The 12,440-nt window shown below is 40.9% G+C and overlaps 2 protein-coding genes across 6 annotated transcripts in view; one reads left to right on the forward strand and one right to left on the reverse strand.

Annotated features, from left to right (window-relative positions):
- Positions 1 to 82: 82 nt before the first annotated feature.
- Positions 83 to 3,820, reverse strand: LOC109466693 (tRNA methyltransferase 10 homolog A-like). 3 transcript variants are annotated; one of them, XM_019764443.1, is made up of 8 exons: positions 3,767 to 3,804; positions 3,128 to 3,397; positions 2,983 to 3,082; positions 2,368 to 2,527; positions 2,090 to 2,236; positions 1,594 to 1,740; positions 955 to 1,060; positions 83 to 698 (listed from the first exon to the last, which is right to left on the reverse strand). In XM_019764443.1, the coding sequence occupies exons 1-8, from the start codon at positions 3,801 to 3,803 to the stop codon at positions 484 to 486; spliced, it is 1,182 nt and encodes a 393-aa protein (XP_019620002.1). In that variant the 5' UTR covers position 3,804; the 3' UTR covers positions 83 to 483. The 3 variants fall into 3 exon arrangements, with proteins under 3 accessions (XP_019620002.1, XP_019620000.1, XP_019620001.1); XM_019764441.1 differs by having other exon boundaries at positions 2,983 to 3,397; positions 3,767 to 3,803; XM_019764442.1 differs by having other exon boundaries at positions 2,983 to 3,820.
- Positions 3,821 to 4,020: 200 nt separating this feature from the next.
- Positions 4,021 to 12,440, forward strand: part of LOC109466669 (microsomal triglyceride transfer protein large subunit-like) — a 10,997-nt gene continuing 2,577 nt past the window's right edge. Inside the window, exons 1-14 of one of the 3 annotated variants that reach the window (XM_019764403.1) lie at positions 4,021 to 4,129; positions 4,390 to 4,457; positions 6,819 to 6,994; positions 7,147 to 7,260; positions 7,513 to 7,620; positions 7,986 to 8,090; positions 8,402 to 8,547; positions 8,741 to 8,900; positions 9,402 to 9,562; positions 10,051 to 10,219; positions 10,402 to 10,512; positions 10,977 to 11,195; positions 11,539 to 11,753; positions 12,175 to 12,394. In XM_019764403.1, coding sequence (XP_019619962.1) covers positions 4,415 to 4,457; positions 6,819 to 6,994; positions 7,147 to 7,260; positions 7,513 to 7,620; positions 7,986 to 8,090; positions 8,402 to 8,547; positions 8,741 to 8,900; positions 9,402 to 9,562; positions 10,051 to 10,219; positions 10,402 to 10,512; positions 10,977 to 11,195; positions 11,539 to 11,753; positions 12,175 to 12,394 — 1,947 coding nt within the window. In that variant the 5' untranslated portion in view covers positions 4,021 to 4,129; positions 4,390 to 4,414. Of the gene's footprint in view, positions 4,134 to 4,279; positions 4,458 to 6,818; positions 6,995 to 7,146; positions 7,261 to 7,512; positions 7,621 to 7,985; positions 8,091 to 8,401; positions 8,548 to 8,740; positions 8,901 to 9,401; positions 9,563 to 10,050; positions 10,220 to 10,401; positions 10,513 to 10,976; positions 11,196 to 11,538; positions 11,754 to 12,174; positions 12,395 to 12,440 lie in introns of all 3 variants that reach the window. The other 2 variants (XM_019764404.1, XM_019764406.1) reach the window with 2 other exon arrangements.

The raw sequence follows: 12,440 nt of genomic DNA on the forward strand, positions 1-12,440 counted from the left end.
TGCTGTCACATAATATACAATGTATGTGTCTGTTCACCTAAAGTAATTTTTACTCACCACAAAGCATAAATGTACTAGTATATAATTTTATAATGTATTATGTATGTTGAGCTCCAAAGTGCGTCTGTCACTTTGTAAGTTGCCTTGGTGTATCCACAATTACTACCCTGAAAGTACACTGTATTACCATTTCGAGTAATTTTGTTGTACTATCATTAGTACCCCCTTTTTCCAGTCCAAAAAAGGATTTGAAGTTCTATTGATACAAAATATTTGCACATAGATACCAATATGAAGGTACAGTTATACTACAGGTCCTCCGAGCTACTAGTTCCTTCTTATGGGTCTCTATAGTAATACTAATACTTGTTGAATCACAGTGCCCTCTCCAAAAGCTGGGTCACTTTGAACTGAGATTTGGTCACTTTCTCCACTTTCTTGTTAGATGTAATCATACATGTATCTCCTGTAAAATCAAGTTTTCTATGAGTCTTTATCTAATACTTCTGAGTTACCCTCTGCAATGGCTGGGCCATTTTTGTTTGGGGTTTGTTGACCTTCTGCACCTTCTGTTTCTGTAATGTTATCTTCAGGCTGGTCTGCGGTGATGGCCTCCACCCCCTTACGCGGTGGTATGACCCGGAGGAAGGCCTCCTGCCAATCCTGCAGCTCCAAATACGCCAGCATGATCTCAAACACTGGGGGAGGATCATGGGAACAAAAGAGCATTGTGGGATACCTGTTCACCATATGCATTATGGGATCAAAAGTATAAACACAAAGATATGTACATTACTAGCAGCTAGTGAGTGGCATCACACAAGATTTTTGTCATCCAATATTTGCACTTGGGATGTAGTCAACTCTACATAAACAGGTGTCAAACCTTTACATTAGACTGAACTGACTGAAGCAACAGTGCCTCCTAACAGCAAGACAAGGAACTACACTCACCATGGTTGACAGCCAGTACTTTTCGTGACTGTATCTTGACAAACTGTGCAATGGGAAGCTGTGCATGGGAAACACCCGCCTCACAGGCCCTTTGGTAGCAAAGGCCCTGAACATAACAAAAACTGAGGTTAGAAACATAAGTCTTCAGAAGTGGGATGATATTTGAGGTGAATCTAATCCTGTGCCTACCAGTGTACAATGTAAATGTACAAATGTACATATCACAATTCATCCATAAGTCAACCAGATATTCTGTATAGCAAACAAGCAACCAAACAAACAAACAAACCAAACAAATAAACAAAGAAACCAAACAAATAAACAAAACAAAACAAATAACTGCAACTACTGTAATATTAGTGTAAAGCTACGTCGATGAAGGTTAGACATCCAGGTAATAAGATATGCCAAAAAACAGTTACTCAAGCAACTGTTTTTCAAAATCATATCCAGTTGCTTGAGTAACTGTTTTTTGGCATATTAGTGTAAAGCCTGCTAGGGACACCAATTTTTCCCTTGGACCTGCAGCTAGTTATAACAGCAAAATATATCACACACATCACAGTAATGTTATAACATGATACTCATTCAACACAAGGGATGATCAAGTAATCAGCACAATGCCTGTGCTAAACAAACCTTATGTGAGTTGTGGTCCACTAACCCCCCGATGATGTAGACCTTCCCTGCCTCCAGGGTGCTGAGGGTGTTGGGTGAGTCTGAGGTGAGGTAGACGATTCTTTCTCTCTCAAACACTTCTGTGTACAGCTCTTTTTGCATCCCCACCTGTAATAGGCAGCATGGAATCTGTAGTGTTGCAGTTCTCACACTTTCCTCTAGGATGTGCTGCACACGGCGCAGCAGCTGGCTGTATTACACTGCACTACTTGTGATAGTTCTAGGGAAAAATGAGTTTTTAAACACCTCAATACTTGATTGATCACTCTGGTACTTGAAAGCATGACTATTTCTTGTTCTCTTTTGAGCTTGTATTAGATACTTAGTAGTTGGTACATCCACCAGTTTACTAGTACTACGATTATATGATAATCATTTTGTACATCATTGGGCAACCTGGGAATAAAAATGTTTGGAACCCTGTCAAGGCATAGGTGAAAAGACCATGTAATGTTACCTTCCACCCCTTCCAGCCTGCGATGGCTGTCTCCATCCTGTGTCTACACCTCCCCCCCACACTGGACAGGTGCATCTGGACAGGCACCGGTGCTCGTTTGTTCACCGCGTAGCACCGCTCTATCTGCTTCATCAGCTTCTTGATGTCCTGGAGTGCAGAATAAGAAGCACTTGGCTTAAAGCAGAGGGCTAGATCTGCTGAAGTGAATTACAGTACAAGCCTCAAAACAAAAACAAAAGTGTTAAGTCTTAAAATAAAGTCTTTAACAACTCCCCCACCTGTTCCATCATCAGGTCGTCAAAGCTGAGGTCCACAGCGATGGTGACATCACTGGTCTCCAGGCGTTTCTCAAACTCCAGGCGGAGACGTTTCTTGTTGGGCTCTCCCTTCTCTCTCCGCTTCTGTGCCTCCAGACGACGCTGCTCTTTCCGCTTTGTTCTGCAGAAAATGAGTACCATGCATGTACAACACGGTAATGGTCAGGACCTTTGTATGCATAATTAGTAGCTGTACCACATGGAAGGAGGGGTTTACATTTCTTAGTGATAGGTTGGTCCTGATTGGCTAGTGACAGTAGCCAATCAGTGAGGAACTATTGTTAGCAGAGTTGAGCTTGGAAGATACGATTGCCCTGTAAGTCAGAGCAAGACCTCGGATTCCAGGTATGTGTCACTCGTACTTTAAGTTGTAGTTATTGCTCCCTGTAGATTGCAGATTCTACTGCTGTTCCTCACTGATTGGCTAATTTCATAGTGCCTACTATCACACTAACATATGCAAACTCCTCCTTCCATATGATAACAGCTAACGTTACTAATTATACTTTAAGTATCATGAACCTCACAGGAAACAGAAATGTATTTTGATTTGAGGCATTATTGTAAGGGACTAACTTTAGGAATTCCTTTTTCTTCCTCCATGCCTCTTCTCTCCTCAGTCTCTTGAGCTGTTTCTTGGAGATTTTCCCCTCTGCATAGGCTTGTTCTGGGTCCAAATCCTTGGCTCCTCCCCCTTCAACATGTTCTAATGAGTTGTCCACATCCTTGGCTCCTCCCCCTTCAACATGTTCTAATGAGTTGTCCACATCCTTGGCTCCTCCCCCTTCTCCCTGTCCTGATGAGCACTTGTCAATCATGCTGACATCACTGATGATGTTATTGCAGTCCAAGTCTTTATCTACATCATTGCATTTCTTGTCATTGGGCCTTCCTGGTGCATTTATGTTCAGTTTGTCTGCTTCAGGATTTGTGTCTGTATTTTCCAACGTTTGGTCCTGGTCAGTTGTCAAACTCATCGTTTCTTCAGCTACTGCTGTCATTACTAGTATTTCTCTTTACAAAACAAATATGCAAATAAAGGTGCCATAAAAGGGTATCTGGCAACTTCGGCCCTTGGACAGTTCCGCCCCGACGCTTCGACCCTCACTCAAAGGTTTTTTTAAAGAATTTCTCACGAGGTTAATTTGTCCAACCAGTCAATAATATCTTGGGATTGTTTTTGGTAAGGCGTGGGGAGGGGGGCATCAGTCACCGATGTAAAATTTATGAACCAAACGCGACCATCCTAGAACGTACAACAGGACTGGTAACTTTACAGTAATCAACACAATGTTGGCGATGTCACGCACATTGCACAATACAAGATAATCGCGAAGAAATTACTAAAATCCGTACTAACGCCGTACGCCGATGAATCTCTCTATGGGCGCCGCCATCTTGAAACAAGACCACCTACCTCTAAAAAAACGGTAGGAATGAGTTTATCAGCATCACTAAAAACAAATACAGAAATTCACTAAATCAAAAACCACAAATTTTAATACTTTTTCTATTATCAAATAACCGATTTATCCAACATTCTTTCAATTCATTTGTGATTCTACAAGTAAATATACAGAATATGTTTTGGTCTTCCACCTTTGTGGTCTTGAGTAAAGGTCACGTGGTTACCAGCTGTTTTCTACGAGTCAGCTGATTGTATCTTGTTATTTTGCTGAATCTCAGTCGTTCATTTGGTCCTTGCTTCTTTCTGTTGGCTTTGGTTGGTTACTTTCTTCCTTTTTACCCATTTTGTACTTCTTTGATATTTTTTAACCCTTCAATAGTGTGCTTTATACTACCACTGGCCTTGTTTATAGATCCTTGTACTTTGGGTTGCATCATGATTTGAGTAAACACGTCCTCACAACAGGGTTGAGTCACCATTTCCAACGTGTACCGACCTTTGGACTTCAATCTTTGATCGGACTGTCGAACGGGAACAGAACCACCTACCTTTACCCCTTCTCATCTTCCACACAGATCAAAAGAACAGCCTTATAACAACATGTGGTCGAGATTTCTCTTGCTGCTGTGCTATTTAGTGCTGGGTGAGTTGTTTTCACATCTCTAAATTGTTTTGTCTTTTCATTACAAACATGATTTTGTTTTTCAGCGATCTCCAAGGACTCCAAACAATTTGCTGTATATCATTGTGATTTTCAATTAACACGTACATTGTATTTTATATGTTTGAGGCTTGTTGTTTTGTGACTTTATATATTGGTGTACTATTTTGATTTTTTTGTCCTTGACTCACTACTAGTACAGGTGTCAAATTACTTGCTTTCAATGTAGCCCCATATGCTTTATAATGCTGGGCATAAAGACCAAGACATACATATTCCAGGTTATTTCTCTGTTGTGAAAGTAATGTATGAATAATGTATTTGACTCAAATGCATCATTCATACTTTCTGAAATTCAAAAGAGATTAATAATTTGAGCATTGACCAAAGATGGGGATCCTGGCATTCTGATGGTTAACATACTACTTTTAATAAGAAAAAAAATGAATTATGCTGCGATGATTTAGGATCCCATCCCAAAAAGAAGTAATGAAGTCTATCAATGGTACTAGTTATGCTAAACCTTCCAACTTACCCTACTTTAAAAATGGCTCAATGATATTGACTGTATCAGTCTGTATGAATGGTTTATTCTCCAATTCTGATATCACAGCATCGTCCAATCACAGATGTCCAGGTAGTGACCAGAGTCCAGACCACGTGGACACATTCCACGCATACTTTATTTACAATACATGTATGGACAGCGAGGTTAGGATCCTAGTAACACATGCTACAGAATACTAGTAACACATTCTCAATGGCAACATCATCAGGCTATATGCTACATTTCACCACTGTGTAGTTGCAGTATAGTTTTTGATCATGAGTTGACTGCTGTGCACAAAATATAGGTCGACAAATCTAAGGAATTGTATTATGATCACCTGAAACTGTTAAACTAAATTGTTATATTTCAGTCCATACCATGGTATGGATGAAATATATTGTGTTCTCTCATGTTTCTTCTTCTCCTCCTGCCAAACAGTCAAAGGGATTCAACTCCACCATCATTCAGCCAAATGACTTGAAATTTGGCATGGACGTAGAGTGAGCCAATACCCCCAGGCGTTTTTTTCATTTTTTTGATACATGCCTTTGAAAAATTTTTATGAAGGTTTTTTGGGGCATTTTTTGCCAAAAAATGGATTTTTGGATCCTGAGCCCTGGTTTTACAACCAAATGATTTGAAATTCGGTATAAGGGTACCTTGAACATGTGTCTACAGAATAGCAGTCACATATTTGGCATACACCACTTCCAAATGACTCATTTGGGGGACTTTAATGGCTATTTTCAGCAAAAAAAGGGCCAAAAGTGCTGTACCCGTTCCATGTTCTATCTAAAGAATGGCCGGTTCCATCCATGGAACACGTGCGGGTTACCTGAGGTCACATTGCACCTAAGTGGTGCGTAATGACACACACATTCAATTTTATGTGCCTAAGACCTTCAAAATGTATCAAATCTCTTGATTGTTAGTTTTTGCATACCTGTAATAAGATTAGTAAAGCTTTCGAGATTCAAAGTACTTGTTGTTGCATCTTTGTTCTCATATACATGTAGCTACTATTTAATTCATTTATTTGAGAACCTTTGCCAGTTTTGCACTGGGGTAAGTTTTGGAATAGTCCACTATTGCGTGGGAGGGAGATGGACTGAAATATGCTGTATTTGCTCCCAAGCAAATGTCGGCCTTTCTAGTTTTAAAGTTTGTTCCTTTTGTTACACCTTAATAATCATGCAGATATAGGGTAGCATGTTTCCTTAAAGCAATCTCTGTAGTAATATTTTCCAAGTACACAGGGAATTGTAATCATGCTAATCTCAAAGCAGAATTGTACCAGTGGCACAGACTGTGGGGAAAAATGAATAAATGCAAAAAGGAAATCTGCTTGGAGATAAGAGTAACGAATGCTAGCATAAAGATTCAGACATTAGCCCAGATGCAGCCAGCCTTTAATTTTTAGCATAACTTAAGTACACTAATCTCTTGGTCATTTTCTGGCTAGCTTCAGCAGTGCATTTTCTTGAACACGTAAGTGGTGTGACATAGAATCCTGTTTACATGTATATCTGTTATACATATTCTTACCAGATTTTATCACAGCCTCTGATACAAATAGCAGGATATAGTGCTAGGGAACATCCTATAGATATTAATGATGTCAGAATGACTTGTTCACCGAATGACCTGTTACACCCACCCTTGAGTTGATTTAGAACCTGAACATCTTTCTTTGTTTTGCAAATCAGAAAAAAAATGAATCTTGCAAATCTGCAAACCAATTGATTAAAATTGTTGTGGTATTACTAACTGTCCCACCTGGTTGTTTGAAACAGGGGAAGCCGGTCTCCCTGGTTATGAGCTTGGCCACACCTACCATTACAACTACCAGACCAGACTCCGGCTGAATGAACCAGACACAGACAAGCCTGATGTCGGCTTCCAGTTGTCAGCTGGGGTGGATGTTACTGTGGTGTGGAAGAGTGGAGAGGACCAGCTGGTTAGAGTACAGGTAAAGCTGGAATTTGTGTTGGAATAAAGTTCAGCATTGTACTATGAATCTGTGTCGGTAGTAATCATAGACTATGATTATACTACCAACACAGACAGATGTCCATGATAGCCTAACTTTCCTGCTAACTGTGTCTTTATACGTCCCTACAGCTGAAGGATGTGCAGTTGTCCCATATAGGGGAGAGGAAAGCCGCCGTGTTCCAGAAGGTTTCCACAGCTGATCTACAGACCCATTCTGTCCTGTTCCACTGGAGGGCTGGCCAGGTAATACAAGAGTGGCATCACGTCACATCATGGCATAATGGTCAGAATGTTTGGCTCAGAACCAAGTGGTCCCAGGTTCGATCCCTTGACATACCCCAGCATTGTGCCCTTGGTAAAGGAACTTTTCACGACTTTCCTCACCTCACTCTGAGGTGGAAATGAGATAACTATCAAGTTATTAATGTAGATTCAAGTGCACACAAAACTTTTAATAGTGCACCTACATTTGATAATTGATGTGTACTTCTGCAGGTTGAGGCTGTGTATGCAGCAGAAAAGGACACCACTCAAGCTATTAACCTGAAGAAGGGTGTAGTCAGCCTGTTCCAGGTGCAGACAGCTGCTGGGGAGAGACAGGAGGTAAGAATGGACAATGCCCTTTGGTACGATCAAGTTGTTTTACCTGTAGTAAAAAAATGTTGTGTTTCCCAACAGATCCTAGCCTTTTTTTATTAATCAATCGCAGTACATCGATCAAAGCTATAAAATTTGAATGTCAAACCCTCTGAAGTCTGAAACGTCATTTAACGCATTTCCAGAAGCATTGTTTTCTTCAGTAAAATTGGATGGAATATTTGTACACAGGCAAACAATTTTTATACATAACGTTACATGTAAATACATTGTAGAATGATGTATGTCAGCACATATGGATCCAATGCATTGCATACTCTCTGCTTGTATATTATGCACCAATATTGACTTGTCTTGATGTTGTTGTACAGACTGACGTATCAGGACAGTGCATAGCCCTGTATGATGTCAGCAAGTCTAAAGTCCTGAAGACTAGAGACTGCCTACTGTCAGCAGGGTTTACCAACTATAACAAGGTAAGGAGTGTAGATATAAACAGAAAAATAGCACGAGGAACTGGAATAAGTGCTCTGAGAGCTGCAACCATCCACCAAGCAGCTCTTTGTATGATTCTTATAATCAGCAAGAATGTATAAACTTTAGCTACTTACTGTAGTGAAAATATATGTCCAGAAAGAAACATAATCAAGAGAAATCCAAGAAGAAGGCCTGCCATTGTTTATTTGTCAATTTGAAAGAAATTTCTAGTTATGGCATGAAAATTGCATGGATGTTGTGAAGGTATGAGTTGTAACTAGTGTGTCATTTTGAACTGTGTGAAACTCAGGTGGTCGGAGTTGATGTGAACTCAGCATCAAGTGTTGTGTACGAGCTGTCAGGTGACCAACCCATCATCCAATCAGCTGTCAGCGAGGAGAATCATGTGACCAGGGTGAATCTCAGAAAGGAACTTGCAACAATAATCTTTTCTGGGTCAGTCACTCTATTTAAAAAATAACATACCAACTTACTTTATGGCAAAATACGATGTTGGAGAGATAATGGAGTTGAAGAGATTTGAGGGCAAGCTACAGTTTGATTGAATACATTTGTACTTCAAACTTGTTCCTGTGACTTCATTTGTCTGTTCATGTGGTATCATCTTTTGTGGCTCCTCTATGAATAGGCAACAGCTGCAGTTAGAGAAGCAAGAGGCAGGGGGTGCTACTGTACAGGGAGCAGGTGTGGAGGAAGCAGTGACAGCAGCAGCAGCAGGAGAGAAGTTTCTGAAGGTTTCCCTGACAACCGAGGAAATTATACAGCAATGTACAGAGGACTGTGAGTCGGTAAGTCCGTATTGAATTATTTTTCACAGAACAGTTACATCCAACTGGATTTCTTTTCCACTAATTGTGAAGCTCTACTGATGTCTTTCATTGAAATAAATACATTATGACAGAAGTAAAGGCATGGGACCAGGTATATTCAAATTAGAAAAAGGAATCATCCGTGAATAGTTTCATCAGTTTAAGACACTGAATATAGAGACTCTACCAAGAGGTTTATTCAGCCAATGTTTTGGTGACTGTCTGTCATCTTCATCAGGGCAAATTTGTGTTTGGAAATGCATCTATTACAGCGACACGGTGCTGTACAATGTGAACCAGTCAGATATGCCCTAAGGTAGGTGATGACAGATGGTCATATTTTGTTATACATGTAGCACCAAAATGTTGACTGAGTAATTGAGAGTCACTTTATTCAATAAAGGAATAATGTTTTTCATCTGGTGAGAAATACTTGTCAGATACTTGTCAGTAAACATGAACATAACACTACATTTTCAGCCAGCAGAGGTTGTTGCCCGTTACCGTGACGACCTGAGCACAGAAGCGCTGGCCCACCTCAGGTCATCCAATGCTTTCCTGGAGGTGTTGAAAAGACTGAGGCATGCTGGGAAGGAAACCATCTTGAATGTTCTGACAGATGAGGAAAATGGAGACATTGTGTAAGTTCTGTAGGTCTCAATCAAGACTGCATCAAAAGCAAACATATTGCATGTAGTAACAGATACAAACTGAATTGTACACAGTGTATGTCGATAAAAACAATGACAGAGGACCTCCAACTTTATGTCCCAGTCAAGAGGATGTCCATATCTGATTAGCTAGCTACTTATGAGCCCAATACTGCAATCCCTGATTTTTTTCATGGTACTTTTTATGTTTGCAGTTTTTGCAGTTGCTTCTGTTCAGAACTTAATATCATTACCACCAACAAATAATTTTGCCAACTTTCTTTCTTCTACACACAATTGCCTCCACCGTAAACATATAGTTCCGTGAACACCTCCTTTTTTCTCAGACCGTGAACTTTTGCTAATGCTTTGCTGCAGTGAATTATGGTACCGGTGCTAGCCAGGGATTTGAACCCAGAACCTTCAGATACTAAGTCAACAACCCTAACCATAAGACCACCATGTCAACTCTCTTCCAGGCCCCAGCTGATTGACATTGCCACGGCCACACAGACAGACTCGGCTATGGAGGCTCTTCTGGAGTTCCTGGACTTCAGTGTGGAGGAGGACACTGACCTGCCTGACCGCTTTCTCTTCATCCTGGGGTTCGCCACCCACCCGACAGACAAAACACTGTCAATGCTACTGGTGAGAGATGTTTAAAGTTAAATTTTTTGTGCATGTACATTTTGTACCAACACAAGCTTTTTACCTATACATGTAGAGCTTTCAACCATATCGCTTTGGTCTTCTTCAATAGACTCACCAGTGAGGCATTAACAATGTATCTGGTATTAAACAAGAGACTACTTCTGATTCACCTTTTTCAGGAGAAACTTGCAGGGGAGATTGGTAGTGAGAAGATCTATGAAGCTATGGCTCTGACTCTAGGAGCTCTGGTGCACACATACTGTCTGGACCCACTGCAATGTGAACAGCCGGTAAGGAGGGAAAATAATTTACTTGTCTGGATGGTGTTTAATACTAAATTTGTTCCATTCATATCATGCAATGTGATCTCGTCAATCCTTCTTCTGCTAGGTGAACTAAATGTATGTAGAGGCTACATGTTGTAGTGCCAGAACAAGACAAAACAGAAAAAATTGTGCAAAGACTGTCTATTGTCAAAATCAATGACAAACTGGCCGATTCCATCAACTTTTCTTTGCGAGTTATCATCAAAAAACATTTTCTGTGACAGCTCTTGAAAATAACGTGGTGATCATAGGCAGAAATTGGGCCTGTGCGGGCCCACATAGTGCTGGTCGTGGTCAAGTGGTTGGCTTACATCTATATGGAAAAATGAAGACTGAGAAAATACAGTGTCGTTGTGGCCACATGGCTGGCATATTTCGCTTGAGCAAGTTTTTACGATGTGTTACAAAAAAACCTCTTTGTTCCTCAGATTGTAGAACAGGTGAAGACGGCATTCTTGGAGGGACTGGAGTCTGCGGAATACGAGGACGGCCAGCTGATGTTTCTCCGTGCTCTGGGTAACGCTCGCCTCCCCGACACCATCCCTGTCCTGCTAACACATGCGGAGGGGGCACAGTCCAACGCTGTGTCCATGGCAGCACTGAAGGCCCTCGGCAGGTTTGACTCAGCACTGCTGGACAGTAACGGGGTGAGATTCTTCTTTCACCTCAAAAATTTGTCTTCACTCAATTTATACATCAATTAATAAAATAAGTTAATGATTATAAACCTGTTGATCTTGAGATCCCACCAGTGCCACTGACGAAAGGTAGTGATTGCTACCTGAAACGTCTGACCATTTCCAAAATCGTGTCCTGTTGCCTGTTTTTTTTTATACCTAGATTACCTGAATGTCTAACCTTCCTTGACATATCAATGCTGTAGGACCTTCATACATGTATATCTATTTCTTCTTACAGGCCAAAGGCCTTGTTGGTGGAACGAGGACAATTCATGTTAATAATTTTTACCCCTGATTTTTCCCTGTTTAGGTGAGGAAGTCCTTGAGCCGAATCTTCCACCAGAACAGGAAGACTTACGAGAACACAGTCCGCACGGCCGCGGCCAGCCTACTCCTGATGGTCAACCCCTCCCCCTGGGACGTACGGAATGTCCTGCTGTCCCTGTCCACCCAGGAGCCCAGGGAAGTGTCCACTTTCATCCGGGCCAGAATACAGGACCTGCTGGACACCAACCATCCATCCAGGTGAACCCCTCTTTTTCTTTTTGCATTTGTTGTAAAATAACATATTGTTATTTTGAAATTTTTTTATTGGTTTGTTTGTCTATTTATGTTACAATACAGGCAATTATTAAATTGATAACATTTTCTGTCTGACTTGTAAAAATTGATCAAGAATAAGCTCATCATGCAACCACATACCTCTCACTATCTACAATGTACATAATCATACATGTATATTGTTGAAGTTTTGTGAACTCTGGTAAAATGTTTGTCTGAAATTTATCACTACATGAATGTCTGTAGTTTTATGCGTCATTTTTGTTGAATTTATGCTTGCTTCTTGGTAGATATAAAGATGTTGATACTGGTTCCTTGATGTGTATTAATCTTTACTGAACTGCCTTGTGTTTTTCCTGATACACAATCATGTACTTTCCCCTAGTGTTGTGATCCAAGAGGTTCTAAAGGATGTCTCGGCAGCTAATTACTACACGTTAGCCCAGAATGGCCTGTCTGCAGCATACTCCAACATCATGGCCGACACGCTGAACGCCGTCGCCACCTACGGGCTGTTTATCGAGTTTGCCAAGTCGGCCTTGATGCGTCGTTCTAACATGGATGTCTTCCTGCATGGCCAGGACAGTTCTATACAGATTCTACAGGTTAGGAGGGGGAGGGGGGTGCAACAGGTGGGGAGGGGGGCAATAG

The sequence above is a fragment of the Branchiostoma belcheri genome, unplaced genomic scaffold (assembly GCF_001625305.1).
Source record: "Branchiostoma belcheri isolate BF01 breed outbred unplaced genomic scaffold, Haploidv18h27 scaffold17, whole genome shotgun sequence".
In the NCBI taxonomy this organism is placed as follows: Eukaryota; Metazoa; Chordata; class Leptocardii; order Amphioxiformes; family Branchiostomatidae; genus Branchiostoma; species Branchiostoma belcheri.